Source organism: Vulpes vulpes, chromosome 12 (assembly GCF_048418805.1).
Source record: "Vulpes vulpes isolate BD-2025 chromosome 12, VulVul3, whole genome shotgun sequence".
NCBI classification, from domain to species: domain Eukaryota; kingdom Metazoa; phylum Chordata; class Mammalia; order Carnivora; family Canidae; genus Vulpes; species Vulpes vulpes.
Genome location: NC_132791.1, coordinates 177,759,510 through 177,782,967, shown reverse-complemented (window position 1 = coordinate 177,782,967; position 23,458 = coordinate 177,759,510). Strand labels below are relative to the sequence as shown.

General features: G+C 41.2%; 1 protein-coding gene across 2 annotated transcripts; it reads right to left on the bottom strand.

Moving 5' to 3' along the window:
* Positions 1-267: 267 nt before the first annotated feature.
* DDX19A (DEAD-box helicase 19A) lies at positions 268-23,458 on the bottom strand. Of its 2 annotated transcripts, XM_026011656.2 has the most exons (12): positions 23,278-23,458; positions 19,592-19,640; positions 16,353-16,403; positions 14,983-15,118; positions 12,340-12,432; positions 10,357-10,459; positions 9,847-9,961; positions 6,711-6,888; positions 6,094-6,331; positions 3,647-3,809; positions 3,005-3,196; positions 268-2,588 (listed from the first exon to the last, which is right to left on the bottom strand). In XM_026011656.2, exons 1-12 carry the CDS (start codon positions 23,332-23,334, stop codon positions 2,527-2,529), a joined length of 1,437 nt encoding a protein of 478 aa, XP_025867441.1. In that variant the 5' UTR covers positions 23,335-23,458; the 3' UTR covers positions 268-2,526. The 2 variants fall into 2 exon arrangements, with proteins under 2 accessions (XP_025867441.1, XP_025867442.2); XM_026011657.2 differs by lacking the exons at positions 16,353-16,403; positions 19,592-19,640; positions 23,278-23,458 and adding an exon at positions 14,622-14,682 and having other exon boundaries at positions 14,983-15,117.

Below are 23,458 nucleotides of genomic sequence, written 5' to 3'. Positions count from 1 at the left end.
CATCCACCCCTCACACACTTGCAGGCACTCTTTCCCCTGGTGACACCTGCATGGACATCCGGCCTTTCATTCACTCACATCTGTTCCCGATGGACCCTTTGTATGCTCACCCCCTTAGTGGCAGGGAATCCAGCTCACACCCACAGCTCTGCCACCCACTTGTTCTTGAGACAGCCATAATAATCACTTGCAGCAAATAAGTCCGGAAAAACATTTAAAGACCTACAAGAACTTAGAAAATCTACTCTTCAAGAATTGCCACTATAGGAAGCATGAGTAAATAATTTATAATACTGGGATGAGTACAGGATAAACTGGGGTTTATGATACTGGGATGAGAAACTTTCCTAGCCATGACATAAATCCAGATTTCTTTAAAATGAAAACTGAGTAACATTAAACTTTTTTTTTTAACATTAAACTTTTGAATAATATTATGAAAAATGAGTTTGTAGAGACAAACTAGGAGAACATCTACCATTCAAGATAAAGTCTAATTTCTTTAAAATTGCAGAGGATTAAAATCATTAAGGACTGACAACCCAATAGTAAAATGAGGAGGCAAGAATGGGCAGCACCCAAAAGACAAAAATGCAAATATCCAATAAACTGAAAATTTGCCAAACCTCACTAAATATAATGCAACAATTTCATTTTTCAACTTGCAAATTTGTAAAAATTGGTAATAGAGAAGATTGGCAAGCAAGTAAGAAAATTTTGGGGGGGGGGGTGCCTGGGTGGCTAAGTTGGTTAAATATCTGCCTTTGGCTCAGGTCATGATCTTGGGGTTCTGGGATGGAGCCCCAAGTCAGGCTCCCTGCTCAGCAAGGAGTCTGCTTCTTCCTCTTCTGCCCTTCCCCCTACTCATGTTCTTGCTCTCTCAAAATTAATAAGTAAAAAAATCTTTAAAAAAGAGAAAGAAGGTATTTTTGTATCACTACAATAATGTAAATTGATAAAAAAAAATTTGGCAAGGTAAGTTGGGAATGGATTAAAAACGTAAATGTTAAAAACAACAAAAAAACCCATAAATGTTTCCACTCTCCACCCCAGCACCTGTACTTCCAGGAATAGGCCTACAGCTACTTTCCTAGGGCAGAGGTGAGTGAGGCTGCATGCTGCGGCACTGTGGCCATCTCCCATGCTTGTACTAGAGAGGCCACGAACTAAATACTGGGGCAGCTAATGCTAGAATGATGCCATTGTCATGAGTGATGTGTGTCTGTGTGCTGGACACATTACACGTCCAAGATATGCCACGTGAAAAGGCAGGTCGCACAAGAGTATGAACAGAATGTTCACATTTTTGTAAAAAAGTGGATATGTAAACAAATCTATTGTATGTTCACCAAAATGCTAGCAATGGTGATCTCAGAGAGGTGGGGATTGAGAGCACTTGCACCTTATGTATGTGTATACAAACACACACACACACTTTTTTAATGAGCATATATTAGTCTAATAAGCAGAAAAATACAAATAAAAATGAATCATGATTAGTAAAGCCTTTCATAATCACTTTAAAATTTCTGAACATAATGAATGATGGGTATAGCTCGAATTTATCTGTCCTTATTTGTATAGATGAATGAAATAACCAATAGGTTCCACTATCACAGATAAAGAGCATTATCAGTGTTTTCACTTGGTCATAACTTCCCTTCCAAACTCTGCTGCTTGCCTCTAGGCACAGTGTGACACCCCATGGATAAGATCCAACTCACGTGGCCAGGTGAGTATCAGAAACTCACCTGGTGTCACATGGCTGCCATGACCACCAGTGCCTGAGCAGACACAGCAACTACAGGAAAAGGAAGGCCCAGATTCTCAAAGGACTCATCTACCCTTGCCAGACCAATCCCTCTGAAGATTCACTGACCACCAGGTTTCTCTCCAAACTGAAGGTTTATAGAAGTAGCTAAGATGCTCACCCAGAGAGAAACAGGGAAATCCTCTGGCACAGAGAATGGAGGTAAAGGGGATCAGAACATCTCTGGATTTAGGAGGAGGATGGCCCCAAGGACAGGAGACACTGGTGGCAGCTCTCTGGTTAGGGACAGAGAAGGGGAAGAGCTCATGCGTCTCTGTTGCCCACACTCCAACCGTACAGTGGGGCTCACAAGCCTGTACTGTTGAGCCTCTCCTGTTCTTTCTCTACATCTACCATTTCTTCAGGAACTGGAGAACGGTCCTATCACCCCAGCAACAAAACAAGCAGGGAATCCTGGGCTCAGCAATTACCCATAGCAACAAGATTATTATAAAGATAGGGAAAACTATGGCTTAAAAGGGTGGGGGCGGGGGTGGGACCACTAAATTTTCCGAAATGCAAAATTTTTTTCTACCTTCCCCCATCATTTGCACAATTTTTGTCTAGTCCAAACGTAATTTAAAATGAGGTAGGTAGTTTCTCTCTCCTCCGCCTCCTCTTTGTGGTAACTGTCAAGGCCTGTGCCATGAAAGCACTAGTCTTCCGTGCAGGTGGAGTGAGTGCCAGGCATGGGCACTGGTGACTGGTGGAGCTTCTCAGTTGGCTATCTTCTCAATCTCGTCCAAATCATCTGTGTCCAATCTTTCTATTTTCTTATCTGGAGAGGAAGATGAGAATTCAAAGAGAAATCAACATGGGGCTACCACAGAGACCCACCCCTAGGGATGTGGAGCACGGCACAGGGAGAGGAAACAGGGTTCCGCCCTGCCTAGGGATGGGCCATGCCTCTGGCCACAGCGACCTTTCACTTAAGCCCAAGGACTCCCAGTGCCCGAGCAAGGGACAGAGCTCCAGGCCCCTGAGGCTGGCCAAGGGGGAACTGTGATTTGCGTCCCTGACCCTGAAAACTCGCCAGGTGTGCTCTTGGAGGACTTCCCTATTGTAGGGAAGGAGGGGACTGTGTTGGGGACAAAGGCCTTTCTTGGGGCCACAGGAGAATCTACCCTTCGCCCCCTCCCTTGGACTCGCCCCTGTAAGGAGAGGGCACCAGCAGAGACACTCCCAGGCACTCACTAAAATGCTCCTGGATTCTGTTGAGGATGTTCATGCTGTGCTTGCTGTCAACCATGTTCACTGCCAGGCCCCTCTTGCCAAAGCGGCCCGTGCGCCCGATCCTGTGCAGGTAGGTCTCGTTGTCCGGGTTCCCATCCTTGTCCACGGGAAGGTCAAAGTTGATGACGACAGAAACCTGCTCGACATCAATACCTGCATGAAAGAGGTGGAGAGGTCAGGAAGGGAGACAAAAATCACCAGCAGCCAAGCAAGGCCGACATATACCAGCTTCACATGGAAGAAGAGTCTGGGGCAGGTTGGCTCTGGGATTTGGGGCCAAGGGGCACCTAGCAGAATCCGGAGGGAAAAACAACTTTGGCAGGGTGCCAACAGAATTAGGACATCAGTAATGCAGCCAGAACCTCACTGGGGGCCCCAAAGAGAAGGTGCCTTTCTGGACCAGTGAGGTGCCTGTCCCTGTCCTTCCACCACATCAGGGCCCCTGGCTTCTGTGACAGTTCTCATCTGCTGGGGGAATCCAGTCTCTCCCAGGAAAGAATGCCAGCACCAAGCCCATGTGGACTCGCCCCGAACCGGCAGAGCGCCCCATACAGGAGGACTTCCCTTGCTACCCAGGGCCTGGCGGACAGATTCTCTGCTCACCGCGGGCACACACGTTGGTGGTCACCAGCACCTTCTCCTTGCCCTCTCGGAAGCGCTCAATCACCGCAGCCCTCTGCTCCACCATCATTTCGCCACTCAGCAGGGCCACCTGGTGGCCTTCTTTTGAGAGCTCTGCTGCCAGCCAGCTAGCTGTTTTGCGGGTCTGCAAAGAAGGAAACATTTGAGAAATGAAGGTATCTGAAAGAATATTTTTGATCTAGAAGACTCTACCTGAAACTTACCAGCTGAGGGTTAAACTTCCTAAAATGATGGGGCGCCTGGGTGGTTCACTCAGTGGAGTGTCTACCTTTCGTTCGTGATCTCAGGGTCCTGGGATCGAGCCCTATGTCGGGCTTCCTGCATACTCCCCCTTCTGTCTCCCCCCACTCCACTCAGGCTCCTTCTCTCTCTTTCTCAAACAAACAAAAAAACAAAACTTCCTAAAACTGTTAACATGACATGCTGTGACAGGAAGTAACAATGTTACTTGGATATTTATCTCACAGAAATATTTAACCTGAATATAATCATGAGGGGGGAGAAATGAAAGAAATTCTTAACACTACTTACTAGTTTGGACTCTTCAATATGTTTGAGTCACAGAAGGTGGGGAAATTGTTCCAGGTTAAAGGAGTCTTGAGAGACAGGACAACTAAGTGCAATGATTTCTGACTGGCTCTTATATTTAACACCACCAACCAAAAACAATAAAGAAGGTTTTTGGTACAAGTGAGGAAAATGGGATATGGATGGACTAGACAGGGGATAATATTATTATGTCATTGTTAAAGGTAGACAATGGTATTGGACTTAGGTAGCAGCATGTCTCATTCTTGGGAAGTACTTAGGTGTAAACTCTCATGATCTATACAACTAACTTTAAAATACTTCACTAAGGGCCACCTGGGTGGCTCAGTTGGTTAAGCGTCTGCCTTCAGCTCAGGTCATGATCCCAGAGTCCTAGGATGAAGCCCTGTATCGGGTTCTATGCAGGGAGTCTGCTTCCCCCTCTTCCTCTATGCTCACGCACATGTGCACTCTCTCTCAGATAAATAAAATCTTTCCAAAAAATTAAAAATAATAACTTCACCAAAACCAAAAAGCATGGATGTGTCACACATGTGAGCACATGGATAAAAAGCATAGTGGCTAAATGTTAACAATAGGTGAAAGGCATAAAAGTGCTCAGTTTCTTTTTTTTTTTCTTGTCTGGAGATTTGCAATTTTCAATCCGAAGGTAACAGTCTAAAAAAGCTTTTTCAGGGGCAGCCCGGGTGGCTCAGCAGTTTAGCGCCACCTTCGGCCCAGGGCCTGATCCTGGAGACCCGGGATCAAGTCCCACATCGGGCTCCCTGCATGGAGCCTGCTTCTCCCTCGGCCTAGGTCTCTGCCTGTCTTTCTCTGTATGTCCCCCATGAATAAATAAATAAAATCTTAAAAAAAAAACAAACTACTTTTTCAATGACAAGTCCTCTAGTAACAGAGTAAGATTTGTCTCATTCTAATATCCCTTAACAGCATTTTTGTTTTCTTTTTCCTTAACAACATTTTTGAAGTGTTCAAGTATCTTGAATATTTATTCTTGACTTTTTTCCCTATTAATAGGATCCAGCCTTTTTTTTTTTTTGGACACAAGGACAATGTTTTATTTTTAAGTTTCTATGTTACTGTATGCAGAGCAAAAAGTATAGTGACTGATCTATTTGTGCATTCCTGTTTTACACATCCTTGAATTATAAATGAGTGAACAAATGATCAGTTATTAGCCTTCTATTTTTTAAGTATTTGCTGTTTGAGGGCAGCCCAGGTGGTTCAGCGGTTTAGCGCCACTTTCAGCGCAGGGCGTGATCCTGGAGATCCGGGATCCAGTCCCACATCAGGCTCCCTGAAGGGAGCCTGCTTCTCCCTCTGCCTGTGTCTCTGCATCTGCCTGTCTCCCCTCTCTCTCTCTCTCTCTGTCTCTCATTAATAAATAAAATCTTAAAAAAAATTTGCTGTTTGAGACTAGAAAACAACTTATATTAATTTTGTAACCAGCTACTATATTTAGTCTCTTATTTTTCCTGCAATTATCAGGTGATTCTCTTGTGTTGTCTAGTAACATATCACCTACAAATAGAGACTCTATTTTTTTTTTTAAGTAAGCTCTAGGTCAAACAAGGGGCCTAAAATTATCCCCAAGATCAAGAGGTGCATGCTCCATCGCCTGAGCCAGCCAGTCCCTTAGGAACTCTTTTTTTTTTTTTTAGGAACTCTATTTTTAAGCCATGTATACCTTAGGATACTAAGACAGCACTATCCTACATCTTTATAAACCATTCCTTTCTGGCCACACAGGGCCCCTGGTCCTCCTCAGCACGGAGTTGGAGCTGGCTGCAAGGAGGGGCAAGCACCTCCTCCAGGGTAACTCCTCCCCCAGCAGGCCTGCTGCTGCCACTGCTACTCACATGGCAGAAGATCATGGCCTGAGCAATGGTGATGGCCCCGTAGAGGTTACACAGGGCCTGGAACTTCTCATCTCTGTTATTGCACAGGACGTAATACTGCTTGATGGTGTCCAGTGTCTCCTCTTCACGCTTGAGTTTGATAATGTTTGGATCTGGGACCACTTTCTGGGCAAATTTCCATACAGAGTCTTCGAAGGTGGCAGAGAAAAGCAGCATCTGGCAGTTTTTGGGAAGCATCCTGCAAGGGAAGACCCAGGTATATGGCATGATCCCAAGTCTTTCCCTGGAAGGAACAGAAGACAGCTGCCCCGGGCTTGGGTGATCCACATGCCCAGGAGAGTGGCAGAAGGGGGAGGAGAACAGCAGGCAGGAGGCGAGAGCAGCCATGGGGCAGGGATGGGGCTGGTGTTAAGATTCCCTAAATCTCCTTCCTCAACCCACGGTCAGTGCTGACGAGGATATTGCCCATCAAACAAATGCTTCTGAAGGTTCTAAAAGCAAATAACCCAGCTGGAGAAAGAAGAGGGGTTAGATATAGCAGGAGGAGATACAGTGAACAAGATTTTTACTTGCAGATCAAGAGGCTGAGAAGTTCCTCTTGGCTCAAGAGTTCCTACCTCTGGATGCGGATGCTCTGATCTTGGTGGCCCTGAGTAGCTATCATCACGTCAGCCTCATCCAGAACAAACACCTTGATCTTCTTGGGGTCAATGAACTTGAGCTTGGAGCACCAGTCTAGAACAGTCCCAGGGGTGCCAATGACAATGTGCTCACTGATCTTCTGACCTCTTTCCACTGTGGAGACAAGACATTTTCCGTGGGTATTTCCATGGCAAACCAGTTTTGGAAATCAAAGCCTTGCCCATCCTTCCAGAGTGAGTAAAACAAGTTAATTCCAGATGTCAAAACACAAGAGTGTTATCCATAAGTCTTGGATTCTTCTATTGTTAAGTCGTACAATGGCACCTATGTCCCAGCATAGTGGTAAGGATTCAATCCTATGCAGTGAATTCTCAGTAAGTGCCATGTCTCTCTTCTGTTTCCTCCTGTAATTCAGCATTATCCCACTCATTCTCCTTGGCGTTACTCTTACTCACTTTGCATCATACATTCACTCACGGTTCACAGATTTTCTCTTCAACTGGTAGTTTTGAGTCCCAGGATCCTGGCCTAGTGAGCTTTAGTTAGACATTCTAATATAGACAGTCTTCCTAAGTACATGTGCTAAAAAACACATTACTCTCAAATTATAGCTGCTGGAGTTGACACTGGTACAACCACCTATTAAAATTACTAATGTGCATAGTCTGTGACCAATACTCCATGATTAGGAATGAACCCTGTATGTATGTTAACATGTGTAAAATAACAAATACGCAAGGCTATGCCGGCATTGAACGGTAACTAATTAAGCAAAGTATGGTACACACAATGGATGATGCCAAGAAAAGTAAAAAACTACTTAGGAACTGATAAGGAAAAACCTCCAAAATACATTATCAAATGTGAAAAAAAAGTTGCAAAGCAGTTTGTATACCAAGAGGCAAAAAACGAATACATGTAATACATACACATGTATGAAGTGTACACATTTACATACACACACACACACACACACACACACACACACACACACACACGATGTGCCTGCAGCCACACAATATCTCTGGTGCACCACATGAGAAACTGGTTAGTACTGAGTGCCTACAGAATGGAGAACTAGGTGGTTGGGGATATGGGAGAAAAAAGTTTCTACCACATAATACATTCGCAAGTTGAAAGGTAACTATTTTAAAAACAAAATTTAATTTAAGGAGAAGGGCCTTTCATTAGAAATTCATCAGTTATCCATTGGAAAAATTTTGAATTAACTCAAATGTAGTTCTCAATGTCCACTGCCTCTAAGTCAAAACTGAACCTTTAAAAATAATACATTAAATATAGTTAATCTATTAATCCTTCATACACAGTGAAGTCCCATCTTATTACAAAATCTTAAGAAGTTATATGTTGTTACAAGATTCTGGTATCTACACTTAGATGTATGCACCACTGTGAGACATCAAATAAACACACAAATTACATAATCAACCTAAAAACTTTTGGATAAAGTAGTTTTGCTGCATGCTGAAGCATGATGGTTTTCTCCAGGAAAAGCTCTTCTGTGACTGTGTGATGAGCTGAACTTAGTTATTTCTCTCAGTTGACTGATAAACTATAGAAAATGAAGTTGGGAATCTGATACCCACTTTCTTGAAAATGAACAGGCTGTGTCTTCAATGAAAACAATCTACTGTATTTGCTGCCACAGTAACATTTAAACTTTCAAGAGAAAATTAGAATGAGAGTTTTAGTAGACTTGTGAGTGCCATTAAGTTTGAGTTTCTTGATATATATAAACTCTGATGAGTTTGGTGGTAATATTTGTGCAGACAATTTAAAAAGTTTGTATAATGAGATGTCTCAACATCTGGAAGATCAGTGTAACTCAGTAAGACAGAATTTTCCAAAAGACCAAGGTATTTTATTTTATTTTATTTTATTTATTATTATTTTTTTAAGACCAAGGTATTTTAATTTAACAGTATGAAAAGTTCAGTAACAGGATTTCAGATTCCATACTGGAACTAATTCTTAAGTAATTACCACTTGTTATGTTTTGGTGTAGCACCTAAAAAAGGTACCTAAAATTATCAGAAAGGCCAAATTTTCTTCATATTCTTTAGAAGTATAATTTCTCAATTTTAGCTTCCAAAATGGCAAATATCAACAGATAAAACCTGTATAAACAAAAATGCTGTGGGGTCCTCATAATGTTTAAGAGTGTAAGAAACCAAAAAGTTCAAGAATCGTTGCTCCAGGCAATTACAAACTGCTGGGTCAAAGGGAGGTCTCTTTTTAGTTTTTCTAAGCAATGACAAACTGCTTCCAGAAAGTACTAGTGTATACGCCCCACCAGGAGTACACGGGCATTCCAGTTCTTGTAGGTCTCCATCAACACTTAGTATTGTTGTCAGACTTCTTCATTTTTACCCACCTGAGAGGCATATAGTGGTTTTAATTTACATTTCCCTGATGACAAATGAGGTATATTGATCACCTTTTCATATTTACTGGCCCTCTGAATCCCTTGTTTTGTGACGTGTCTGTTCAATTGGGCTTCTTTCCTATTGAGACTGCTTGCTTTTTTCTTAATGACTTGAGGTTTTATATACCCTGATAGCTTTCTAATGATCGGTTTTCTACCTGCCCCTCATCTCCATCTTAGTCCTTGTTTTTTACATTACATTCTGTAGAACACATGGGAGAAAAAATTGGTAGAAGGATTTCTATTTTCAATAGGACCAAGTTATCTGTATATACTCCTAGTTTACTCTTACTAAAGCTGTGCTTGTTTTTAAACAAAGGAATATGATCCCAACCTACCATCCTCAGACCTACTAATCCCTTGTTAGTAAGTAGTTTCCAGAATTCTGGATGCTGAATTCAAAATCCTATTTTCTCAGTGAAGAACACCAGACTTTAACTAAACTCTGTGACGCATACAAAGATTTTCCTAACAACTCAAAATCCTCTTTTAAGAGCAGAAAGGACTATTAAATAGCAAGTTTAAAACAGATTTGCTGAAAGCAATGCAGTGGGTCCTAAGGTCAAGTGAACCAGAAAGTTTAACATCGTCATCACATCTTCAATATTCAAATACCCAACTACCCTATCCTGCTCACTGCTTAGGTCTCACCCCTTTATACTCACATTTATTGCCTCGAACAGCATAAGCAAGCTTTAGTTCTGGATGAAATTTGCCCATCTGCTCAATCACTTTTCCCGTTTGAAGCGCCAGCTCATATGTTGGGGAGAGGCACAGACACTGACAGGGAGATCATAAAGGTTGAGTTTAGGAGAGCCTTTTAGTAATAGACAACAGGCCCAAAAGGAACAATATGCTGGTCTTATTACCACTCAAAAGTGCAGCGAACCACATCCTCTCCAACCAGGCCCACTCTTCAGCTATAGACCCAAGCCTTCAGCAGAGAGCCCTGGCTGGGTTAATGCCTTCAGAGCCACTGTTTGAGGCTGCTGCTTCTGAATAAATTCTCCCCAGGTTGTGGCCTAGTGCATGAATTGGCTCTGCCTGAGCCACAGTCTGAGGCACAGGAAACGTTCAGAGACGCCTTTAGGGGCACCCTCATTAACTACCCACCAGATGGCACTGCCTTTCCTAGGGCAGGTAAGCCAGGGCCCTGGGGATCCTCCAGCCCTTACCTGAGGGTATCTCTCTGCTGGTTCCACTCGGCTGAGCATGGCCAGGACAAAGGCAGCTGTTTTACCAGTACCTGACTGAGATTGGGCAATCAGGTTCTGTGGGCTGGATCAAGGAAGGACAGAAATGAAAACTCATTAAACACAGTACAGTGTCAAAATGCTCTTTCTGGATGGTAGGAATATGGAATCTTTTTAATTCACGTTTTCTGCGTTAAGGACAATGATAAATTTTTTTATGTGTTGTTAAAAAACTGCTTAAATATTAAGGGACATAATGATTTAGATGGGTTCATACCGGGAAATCTTCACTCTAGACTCCAGCACAGCTAAAGTGCCCTAGTTTTATACCCTAAGGGCCCCATGGAAATTAACATGGCAGAGAAAAATCTGTGCCAAGGCAAATCCCCAAAGACATTTTCTGCTGAGCTATAATGTATCTCCAGGGCTTGGATCCCTGTGTGTTCCCTTTCCCTTCTTTATGAAAATGCAAGACACCAAGTCGAACATCCTTTAGAGAGAATGTTCACATTTTACTTCATGTAAACCAGTCATGGAAATACATAGAATTTTTGTTATTGAACAAACAAAAAAATAGATTTGAATAGAAAAGGTTATTACATATAATATGATGCCAATTATCTACAGTCTAAAAATATGTAAACAACTCTTTAAATTCTAAGGAACATGATAGATATGTAGTAGAAGTGTAAAGAAATGTGAGAGAATGATGACCCGCTTCAGGATGATGCTTATTTGGGTTGAGGAAGGGAATGTGAACAGAGGGGTATATGGGGGCTTCAACTGCCAATGAGGTTGCTCATGTTTTATTTCTTGGCAGGTAGGGTTAAGGTGTTCTTAGTATTGCTCTTGACATTTTTTTGTAAGTTTAAAAATGTTCAAAGTTTTAAAAACCTGATTTTTAAGAGGTGCCTGAGTGGCTCAGTTGGTTAAATGTCTGGCCTCAGCTTGGGTCATGAGATCAAGCCCCACATCAGGTTCCAAGCTCAGCGAGTATTCTGCTAAAGTTTCTCTCTCCTTCTGCCCCTCCCTGTGCTTGCTGACACGTGTGCCCTCGCTAATAAAGAAATGAATCTTTTATTTTTTTAAATATTTTATTTATTTATGTACTCATGAGAGAGAGAGACAGAGAGAGAGAGAGAGGCAGAGGGAGAAGCAGGTGCCATGCAGGGACCCCAATGTGGGACTTGATCCTGGGACTCCAGGACCACGCTCTGAGCCGAAGGCAGATGCTTAATAACTAAGCCACCCAGGCGTCCCAAGAAATGAATCTTCAAAAAAAAAAAACCTCTGATTTTTAAATTGCATAGAATACCTTTAGCTTTCTCTTTCAGTTTTGTTTTAAAGATTTTTATTTTTATTTTTTTAAGTAATCTCTACACCCAATATGGAACTCGAATCCACAATCCTGAGATCAAGAGTTGCATGTTCTACCAACTGAGCCAGCTAGGTGCTTCCTTCTCTATCAAGAGCCCTACATGGAGCTTAATCTTACAACCCTGAGACCATGACTGAACTGAAACCAAGAGTCAGAAGCTCACCGACTGAGCCACCCAGGAACCCCTATCAGTTTTTTTTTTTTTTTTTAAGATTTTATTTATTCGTCATAGACACACACAGAGAGAGAGGCAGAGACACAGGCAGAGGGAGAAGCAGGCTCCATGCCGGAAGCCCGACGTGGGACTCGATCCCGGGTCTCCAGGATCGTGCCCTGGGCCAAAGGCAGGCGCTAAACCACTGAGCCACCCAGGGATTCCCCCCCCCACCATCAGTTTTTACTGTTAAGTGGGAAAGGCAGAAAGAAACTGTACCAAATTCCAACTGACTCTCTCTACTTGCTCAAGTTTCCCTGAAGAAACATGCTGTCCCAAACATGCCATCTTGTTCTCAAGAATAATTACAGTTTATTAGTGTAGGACATTAAATCAAATCCTGAAGAAGTACATTTGAGGTCTGCATACTCACGGCTCAGCAAGCATCATGGGTAATGCATTCTCTTGTATCTTGGATGGTCGATTGAAGCCCATGGCATAGACTCCCTGGAGAAGCTGTGGTTTCCTAGGAAGCCAGGGAGAGAAAGGATAGATTCCTAGTTGTTCAAATTGTTTAAAGGCTTAGAATTTTATCTTTCCCTAAATCTAACAAAGAGTAACACTTCCTATCTTTGTCAGACATATTTTTCCAATGCCTTAAAAAATACCTAAAATGAAACCAAGCCACCATCTTTCTCTACTAAATTTTAATCTGCAACTCTTAATTCAGAGAATACAAACTTTTGTTCTTGGAGATATTCATGCTTTCAGCAGATCCACAAATATGACTGGCCTTGGATGACAAATGTTCCCTGGATATTGCAAGAGTGGTATGTATTAATTCATATAAATTTTATAATTTGCATAAAATGAATAATAAAAAACACATCTAAAAATATACTGCTTACTATACCACTAAGATATAGATGTCCTTTTTTTTTTTTTTTTTTTAAGATTTTATTTATTTATTCATGAGAGAGACAAAGAGGCAGAGACACAGGCAGGGGGAGAAGCAGTCTCCCTGCAGGGAGCCCGATATGGGACTCAATCCTGGGACTCCTGGATCATGCTCTGGGCCAAAGGCAGGCGCTCAACTGCTGAGCCACCCAGGTATCCCTAGATGTCCCTTTAAGGAACGAGAGTCAGTTTTAATTTCTTGGAGCAGATGTTAATTGATCCACAGTCATTTTGTAATCTATGGTCCTTCCAAAGCCAGCTATGTAAATACCCAGGACAATCAAGAAGTAAGAAAATTGATTCAGCTAGTTTCTAGTAAGCTGATCTAAAGTAAAAAGGTAGAAGTGTTCAATTACCATACTGAACTTTACAAACGCTCATATTTAATTATTATGTCTAGTCAAAAATCAAGAATAGGAAAGCACCAGCTCATGTAAGTAGCTGTACAACAAATATCAATTAAAGTTGCTCTTTCATCACATTTATGATAAGCTCTCTGCTACCTCCACACTGACAAGGTATTCAACAAAAAATCCCACCAGATTGTAAAGAAGAGTCAAACCAAGTTAAGACTTCTGTTCTCTGAGCCTTCCTTGGAGTTAACAGGCTCTCTAAAGGGCAAATTCTTCCAGCATATGTTGGTTCTCAGATACAAAGACCTCTGAAAGCATAACTTTTGGTGTCTTCTGAAGAAAAGGCTATGAAGCTCAGCAGATTTTGATTTGGTTGCTAAGGAAACAAAGTCACAACTGAATGAAGATCTGAATGATCCAAGAGCTTCCAGGGGTTCATTATTTTTCTCTTATTTTGCAGATTAATTAAAAAATTTTAAGTACAAAACAAATCAAGGCAACTTAGGTTTCATTCTTTGTTTCCTCTAGCCTAGCCAACAATGACTAAATCAGAGAGAACTAGACTTTTCAGAGAGGACAGTTCCTCACTGGTTGGATTGAAGTCCTTTAAATGAAAAGGGGTTTAAAAAGCATCAATACTTGGAAAAGCAAACTGTCCTTTCAGGAAACAAAAAAGCGTATCTCACTGCCCTGATATAGTTTATAAACAGAAGCAGAGACGACAGACTTGCTGAATGAAGCCCCTGATGGAGGAAATACATGAAGAAAAATACAATTTCCTGAAAACATAAAAAAAAAAAAAAGCTACACTTTAAAAAACTTCTTAGCTATCAGTTCATTTCTGACTTGATTTGGTTTTAGTTAGCTCTCATGTTTTAAATGTCTCAGTCTGAAGCAGTGGTAATAAGCTGACAAAATGTGGCCTCTATTTGCCCACAATGGACATACGATAGATTCTGCTGATAAAGGCAAAGAATCTATTAATTCTACAACATTCTCATTCACCAGCTATTTTCCGTCTATGATTCTGATCCTGGCAGGCAGCAAGAACAGTAGTTATGTCTTGTGTTACTCATGACACCCAGCATAATAGCCTGTACACAAACCAAGGATTCACAAACACTTCTTTACTAATATGCTGAGGGAAACAAAAAACTTGGTATGACTTTCCATAAATTTGCCTTCAAAATAAAAAGAAGTTAGAAGTGATTCTTAGTACAGTGCTGTAAATATGCTCCCTTGTGGCTTAATTCCGGGTTCTGAACTTTTTTTTTTTAATTCTGGAATATTCAAGGCTACTTTCCACTATAGGTACTGGGAATCCTGCACAGGCTCTTTTGATTATGTAAAAGCAGATAAAATGTTCTTAAGACCGTAAACCCTGTAGTCTAACAAAAGGGCTTACCTAATAAGAAATGTTCCTGACATCCAGAAATCACCTGTCAGCCAATATTTTATTGAAAGTTCTAAGAGCATAAAAGAAAAAAGACTTTCAGCTATGATGAATAAATCGCTGTCATTTAAAAATCCCTCCCAAGAGGAGGAGAACTGGGTAGCCAAGAGACAAGGGTGGGAGGGAAACCATCACCGTAAACTTTTTCATACTTTCTCACTTTCAAATCACGTGAATTATTAACTAGTCAAAGAAGCAAATACATTAAGATTCTTAAAAATAAAAAGTAAAATTCCCAAAAGATCTCTGAGATGCTAAGTTTTAGAAAGGAGGGACCGACAAGGAACAGCTGTTCCAGGGAACAGACACTCACAGCCGAAGCTCCTCAAAAGACTTCACTGAGTAGAGTGGGGAGTTTGGATCTCGCTGCAGGACTTCCACCTGGTTTGTGTTATCCACAAGGTTGCTTCTGATCAGCTTGTTGAGTAAGGACTGGGCAGCTCTGTCCTCTGTCAGGAAGAAACCAGTAGGTTGTCTTCATACTCATTTGGCAAACCCACCCTCATGAAATCTTTCTCCTTGTCTCTGCACCAGCACCTGGGCAACTGAGCTTGGCTGGATAAAAACAACCACACTGACAGATCTCACTAAATTCTTGACCACTAGGGAATTCCTGGGCGGCTCAGCGGTTTAGTGCCTGCCTTCAGCCCAGGGCGTGATCCTGGAATCCCAGGATCGAATCCCATGTCAGGCTCCTGCTTCTCCCTCTGCCTGTGTCTCTACCTCTGTCTCTCTGTGTGTCTCTTATAAATAAAATCTTAAAAAAAAAAAAAAATTCTTGACCACTAGACTCAAATGGGCTGACCTGCCCTGTAAGTCTGCATGTTTCTATTCTCCACTCACTCTTCTTAGATCTCCACTTTTACCTTCCTCTCTTCTCATTCCTCTACATTCTCATTCATCTGATGAGCCCGTGTCTTCCTTCACAAAGAAGTACAAGTGATCAGAAGTGCCTCCACACACTGCAGTAACACACCCACCCACATCTGGGTGCATATCTCTATGTTCCTTCTGGAACCCTGAGATGAACAGTCTGTGCTCAAGGCTAACCCTTGCACTGATACAACAGGTCCCACCCCTCTTGCCTACAAGGATATTTCTCCCAACATTGACTCCATCTTGCATTATCAGTTTCCTCCTTCACTGGAACATTCTCCCTCGCATGTGCACACATTTTAACATCTCATTATAAACCTGCTTCCTCTTTTATCCTCCCATCCCTATTTCTTTGCTGCCCCATTTCTTTGCTCCCCTTTATGGGACATTTCAGGGAATGGGACATTCCCTGAAAAGGCTGTCTATACTCACTGTCCCCACTTGCTGTCCCCCCCTTCTGCTGAATGTACACTGAATAGGCTTTTGTATTTAACCTCTGCACTTGACCTCAAAGGCCCTTCTTGAGTACACCAATGGCTTCTATACTGCTAAATCAAGTGAACAGCCCATTTTGATAACTTCTTAATCAACTTATTACCTATATTTGACTACCTACTTTTGAAACACTTCCTTCTCCTGGTTTCTGGATATTCCTCTCTTTTGGTTCTCCTTCTATCTCACTGACTGCTTCTTCTCAATCTCCTTTGTGATTCTTTTTCATCTCCTCAATCTAGTGCCTCTAACTCCAGAAAGGCAAACCTTGGGTCATATGCTGCTTCTTGCCACAGAGTTTTAAAAAGTAATTACCTTTTTCCTCTTCTTCTGCTTTCTCTGCAGTAGCACTGGTTTTAATAACACCTACACAAGAAAACAGGTGTCATAATAAGAAAGGCAAATATCAAACCTACCCAAAAGGTGACAACATAAATACTGTATCTTACATACGTGATCAAAATCTAAGTATTTGGCATTTCTTTATATTTAATGGGTTTTTGTTCAGGAAGAAATTTTTATTTAGGAAGAAAATTTCTTTTTTTTAGTAAGAAATTTAAAAAATTTCAACTTTCTAGATATGTTGGCTAACTTCAGAGTGATTAGAATATATTGCTTCTAAAAAAAAAAAGAATATATTGCTTCTGACTTGCTTATCCTATTTTAAAATATACTATTATTTTAGGAAACACAGACATGAGAAAGAAAATAAAGATATTAAAAATTAAGAGGTAAAACAATCACTTTTTGTGGATTAAGGATTGTAAGCCTATGAAACTAATTATCAATTTAAAAATGACTACAAAATAACATATCTTAGTAAAAGATAAAAAAGCTAGGTACAAAGTAAATAAATAGAAATCAGTAGCTTTGATAAATGCAGAAATATAACTGAAAAGATCTTATCATAGTAACTAAAAAGATGAAATCCTGCACCTAAAAATAAACAAAAAATATGCAAGACTTATATGAAGAAATCTATAAAACACTCATAATATAATGCAAAGAGTATAGCTAAAATATCAACAGATAAATTAAAATTGAATTCTAAGATATTCAATTAACTCAAAGCCAAGAAAAGAGGTAGAAAAACTATGAGACAAATCAAATAGTAAAACTGATTAACCAAACCCTCCATATCAATAATTATATAAAATGTACATGGATACAAGAAATAAAAGGCATCCAACTTGAAAAGGAAAAAGTAAAACTGTCAAAATTTGCAGATGACACGATAGTATATTTAAAAAATCTAAAATGGCATCAAAATACCGTTAGAATTAATAAATGAATTTAGTAAAGTTGCAGGACACAAAAATTGATAAACAAAAATCTGGTGTTCCTGTATAATAATAATGACTATCAAAAAGAGAAAAAAAATCCCATTTATAATTCCATTAAAAATAATTAAATACATAGGATAAATTTAAGGAGGTGAAAGACCTATACACTAAACACTGTAAGACATTAATGAATGAAAGAATTGAAGACACAAATAGGAAGATTTTCCTTCTTCACGGATTGGAAGAATAAATGTCCATATACCAAAAGTAATACACAGAACCGATGCAATCCCAATCGAAATTCCAATGGCATTCTTTTTCTCTTTCTTTCTTTCTTTCTTTCTTTCTTTCTTTCTTTCTTTCTTTCTTTCTTTCCTTTTTTCTTTTCTTTTCTTTTTTTTATTCATGATAGGCACACAGTGAGAGAGAGAGAGGCAGAGACATAGGCAGAGGGAGAAGCAGGCTCCATGCACCGGGAGCCCGATGTGGGATTTGATCCCGGGTCTCCAGGATCGCGCCCTGGGCCAAAGGCAGGCGCTAAACCACTGCACCACCCAGGGATCCTCCAATGGCATTCTTGATAGAAATAGAAGAATTTTATTTTTTTTTATTTTTAAAGATTTTATTTATTCATGAGAAAGAGAGGCAGAGACATAGGCAGAGGGAAAAGCAGGCTTCCCTGTGGGGAGCCTGATGGGGGACTCAATCCCAGGACCAGGACCCGAGCCAAAGGCAGATACTCAACCACTGAGCTACCCAGGTGCCCCAAAATATAAGAATTTTAAAAGTTGTATGGAACCACAAAAAATCCTAAAGAACTAAAGCAATTTTTCCCCCCAAAGCAATCTTGAGAAAGAAAAACAAAGCTGGAGGCATCATATTCCCTGATTTCAAACTATATTACAAAGCTATATAATTAAAACACAACCCCCCCCCCCCCCCCCAAAAAAAAAACCCACTATGGTACTCAAATAACAGACACATTAATCAGTGGAACAGAACAGAGAGCCAAGAAATAAACCCCCACACATATGGTCAACTGATTTATGAAAAAGGAGTCAAGAATCCACAAGAGGGATGCCTGGGTGACTCATGGGTTGAGTGTTTTGCCTTCAGCTCAGGTTGTGATCCCGGGATCCACACAGGGCTCCCTGTGGCAAGCCTGCTTCTCCCTCTGCCTGTGTCTCTGCCTCTCTATCTCTGTGTCTCTCATGAATGAATGAATGAATGAATAAATAAATAAATAAATCTTTAAAAAAAAATCTACATGAGGGGAAGGACAGTCTCTTCAATAAATGGTGGGAAAAATGGACAACTGCATGTAAAAGAATAGAACTGGATCACTATCTTACTCACACACAAAAAATAAGTCAAAATGGATTGAAGACCTGAATGTAAGTTCTGAAACCTTCAGAAGGAACCAACCCCACTGACACCTTGATCTCACTTATGGCCTCAAGAACTATGAGATAATACATCGATTGTTTAAACAACTCAGTTTGTGACACTTGGCATGGGCAGCCCTTGCAAACTATTAGAGAGTAAGAATTGGGTAAATGACAGTCTGGAAGAAAAAGGAAGCCTTTCATCTGTTTAGACTTTTAAGTTTTGAGCCCAGATTAACTTTTAAAAAAAATTAAATAAAAAACTTAAAGAGGGATCCCTGGGTGGCGCAGCGGTTTGGCGCCTGCCTTTGACCCAGGGCCCGATCCTGGAGACCCAGGATCGAATCCCACGTCAGGCTCCCGGTGCATGGAGCCTGTTTCTCCCTCTGCCTGTGTCTCTGCCTCTCTCTCTCTCTCTCTGTGACTATCATAAATAAATAAAAATTTAAAAAAAAAAAAAAAACTTAAAGAAATACTATCAAACGAACACTTGTAGGAGTCTGAGACTAGATAAAATCTGGAGGGGATCCCTGGGTGGCTCAGTGGTTTAGCGCTTGCCTTTGGCCCGGGATATGGTCCTGGAGTCCTGGGATCGAGTCCCACATCAGGCTCCCTGTGTGGAGCCTGCTTCTCCCTCTGCCTGTGTCTCTGCCTCTCTCTGTGTGTCTCTCATGAATAAATGAATAAAATCTTAAAAAAAAAAAAAAGATAAAATCTGGAAAACTAATGTGTTCTCTTTGGTAATGCAACTTAATTTACTGGATCTCAAATACAGTGCTGTCATTTGCCAAATATTACGCTAAATGAAAGCGCCTTTTCACACTGCAGCTACTACTGCAAAGCAGAGCATGTGTAGCTTGTATCCAGGTAGTTACAAGTGACTCACCATTGGTATCTGGTTTGACTTTTTCTTCCTTGATTTGCAAATTACTCATCTGAATAGGAATAAAAGCAAACACAGTTAGGCAGATGACCCAATCAAAGGAAGTCTCTTGAGCAAAGAGAAGTTCCCTAGTGAAAGTGTAGCAGGACTAGTTCAGCACCTATATTCAGGGAGTTGTCCTGCTCAAGCAGAATTCCTACAACTTTGGCGAAGACCTCATTTCACATCTTCAAGAACCTTAAAAAGGAGGGGGCAAGGGTGGACTAAACAGAGCAAATGGGAAGAAAGTTTGACAGCAGTCTCAAACCTCTAGTTTTCCAACTTACGCTTTCTAGAACATCCACCTTCATTACATACCTATGACAGCCTTTCAATGACACATGCATTCACAGTTCCCTTCTACATACAGTAAAGAACAATGCTATGTAAGTATCTCAGCTTTCTTTTTAGTCCTGAAACCCATGCTGTATTAATGCAACACTTAGCAAATAAATTTTTTTACCATTATTTTCTTAACATATTTTATTTATTTTTGTATTTAGCAAATAAATTATAGCCTGCTTTCTTGCTTTATCAACCACCTCCACTAGGAGTTAGGTAAAACAAGTAATTATGATGAAAGAATCAACAAATTCATGTTTCTGCTTTAGAATATTTCAGAAACTGGAACCAAAGGATTTTTTTTTTTTTAATTTATTTTGATCACCAGTCCTGGTCAATGCAAACCTGCTTATTAAGCTGCAAATGAAATGCAAGCCAAGCAATAATTTATACATTCATAATGAAGTCTCCAATCTCATGAGAACTATTTTTCCATGTTCAAGGTATTCTTAAGAGTAAGGGTATTGATATAGAAAGAGTATTATAAAGGTATGTTGTCAGGTTCAGAGAAGTACCCCAAACCAAGCCCTGCCCCCAACATGATCCCTTAACTGATGTAATCCTTCATTATCCTTATGATGACCACCAGTGATTCCTGAGGGCATTGACAAATATTTCCTCCTCCATTCCCCCTCCCCTCAACTGACTGTTCTTGGTCTTTGGGAAAAGGAAGTCTATCCTCACACAGTGGGGATATTCATCTGATCTCTTCAGAAACCAGGTCTTCCAGAGAAAAATCAGATCAACCCACTACTGGAGATGGACACCCTTTCCCTGAAGGCCAATAGGAAGGTTGGCCTGTAACAGAGAAGGTATTTTATACCAGAACTTATCCACTGATTAACCCACATTTTTAGGCTAATACACAGGAATCTGCAGAAGCCAACTAATCTTGGGATGGGCTGACAACGCAAACATGACAGTCTGGAATCCCCAATCCACAGTTGGATTCCTACAGTGCCAGAGCCTTATCCTTTGTGATACTCTGATTTCTTTATGGAGGGCAGCCCCGGTGGCGCAGCAGTTTAGCACCGCCTGCAGCCCAGGGTGTGATCCTGGAGACCCGGGATCGAGTCCCATGTCAGGCTTCCTGCATGGGGCCTGCTTCTCCCTCTGCCTGTGTCTCTGCCTCTCTCTCTCTGAATTAAAAGAAAAGAAAAGAACAATTTCTTTATGGAAAACAGCCAGTTTCATTAGTGGTCCTGATTCCTCTCTTGAACTCTAACGCCACATTTTCAAATGCTGCATAGTTGCTATGCAGAAAACCAACACAGCTAACAGTTTCCTATCCTTAGAAGAGTCAGCTTGCAAGGTTGGCCCCTGTCTGGCATATGGGGACATGGACTTCAGAAGGGTTCCCACTTTCCTAGAACTGACGAGCGGTTCGTTATGCCTAAACTGTTTGTAAAAACATGTAATTTATGTTAAACATTTGCTTTCCTTCTGGAAGTCTGGAATTTTGGTACACGCTAGGCAGAAGGTGGCTTTGTGACAGCCCCCCCAATAAGGACCCTGAGAACTGAGTCTATAATGAGCTTCCCTGACAATACTTCACATGTGTTGTTACAATAAGCTGCTGCAGGACTTAAACTCTAATTAAGCTGAATGTGTAAATCCACTAGGAGAGGGCTCTTGGAAGATGGTGCCTGGTTTTCTCTGGACTTTGCTAGATGTGCCTTTTCTTTTTGCTAATTTTTTTGTATCTTTTCATTGTAATAAATCATAGCTGCGAATACAATTATATGCTGAGTCCTGTGAATTCTCCCAGGAAATCACTGAACCTGGACTATTCTTGGAGGCTCCCAACACAGGTAGGTACTTACCAAGATGTCCTCAACTTCAGAATAGCCAAACCTGAACTCACCATCCTCCACAGCATATCTGCCCATCCTCCCACTTCCCTAGTTCTGTTATTAGCATTTTACTAATACCGCCTGGTGGGCTCCTGACTATAAACAGTAACTTCATCCTCCTAGATCCTACTTTTTATACTGCCACAATTCTCTCTTGAATCCGTCCCTTCATTGTCACTTCCACCACACAACAACATATGCCCTTCTCTAGGCTAGAGTAACTTCCATACTGATTGCCTTTCCTTAGGAATGACTCCTAATTTTCTCCGAGTTCAATAAATCTTGCCAGTTCTCAGATCTAATCTTGTCAATATCCTCCTGAAAAATCACCAAATCAAACAAGTCAAGTCTCTCTTCTTTAAGTTCTCAGTTAAGGTTGCAAAGTACACTCTACAGTATTTTCTGTACAGCTTCTACCACTTACTGGTAAACTTAGGCTGCGGCAAAAAAATGAGTTCCAATTCTTGCTCTCTAGACAAGTCCAGCACTTTTGTGCATTTTCTCCTAAAATGTCATTCACTTCTATCTTAAATGATTCATTCTCTAATATCCATTTGAAATGTAAGCTTCTTCACAAGGAATTTCCCCATTTCCTACTTATAAACGTCCTCTCCCCACTCAGAGATCATTTATCACGATATTCTTACTATTTTCACAGCACTTCCCACATGCTCACCTTCCGCCCTAGACTGTAAAGATTCTTCCTATACTCTGCTGGATTTAACCCATAATATTTGTTCACAAACTGACAATCCTCCCAATGCAATCAAGGATGACTGCCTAAGAAATGCAACTTATCCATTAAAAAGTTACATAAGACTTCAGACTACCGAACACAAACTATTAAAATCATTAGTGCATCATCACTAAACAAACTTAAACTGAGATAAAAGAACAGAAAGCCAGTTTACACTCTAATTACCTTCCAGCTGAATGGATCTTCATTAATGAAAGAGCCAATATATGAAATTAAATGTCACTTCAAACATCAATGAAACAATTTGTAGGGCCTCCCACCGACTTGTGCAGTAGATTGAAACACTAAACCTGAACCTGTTATTCTGCCAAGAGCTACAAACTGTCAACCATGTTAAGCACAAAGCTTAAAAAAATGTTTAGCACAGAATCACTCAGAAAACAGATAAACAAGAGAATCAGCGTCTAAATTTCCCTACAATCTCCCCGGGAACGAGGTGCAACAGAAGAAAGAAAACATATAAAGTGGGAACAATTTTGCTACAGGGGAAAAAAGTCTTTAACTGGCCTAGATGAACAAAACAAGCCTGACTTTGGTCTCTTCCGCCCCAGGCGCAAAACGAGGATAGGGATTCCTGGCGGCAAACTCTAGGGAAGTGTGGGCCACAAGCCTGCCCAGCCCAGGGAGCTCCCGGGGATCGCCTCAGGGGCCGCTCGGGCCCCTGCTACGTTCGCCCCGCGGGAGCTGAAGACACTGACCGACTTGACAGCCGCTTCCTGCTCGTCCACTGCCAGGGCCCACGAGTCGGTGGCCATGATCCGGCGGGAAGGGAGGCCGACTCGCTGAAGAAGCCACCGCAAGCGCGCCAACACCTGCCCTGAATCCGCTGGCTGCGCGAGAACCTCCCCCACGCGGACCGGAAGCGGCCGTGCCGAAAGT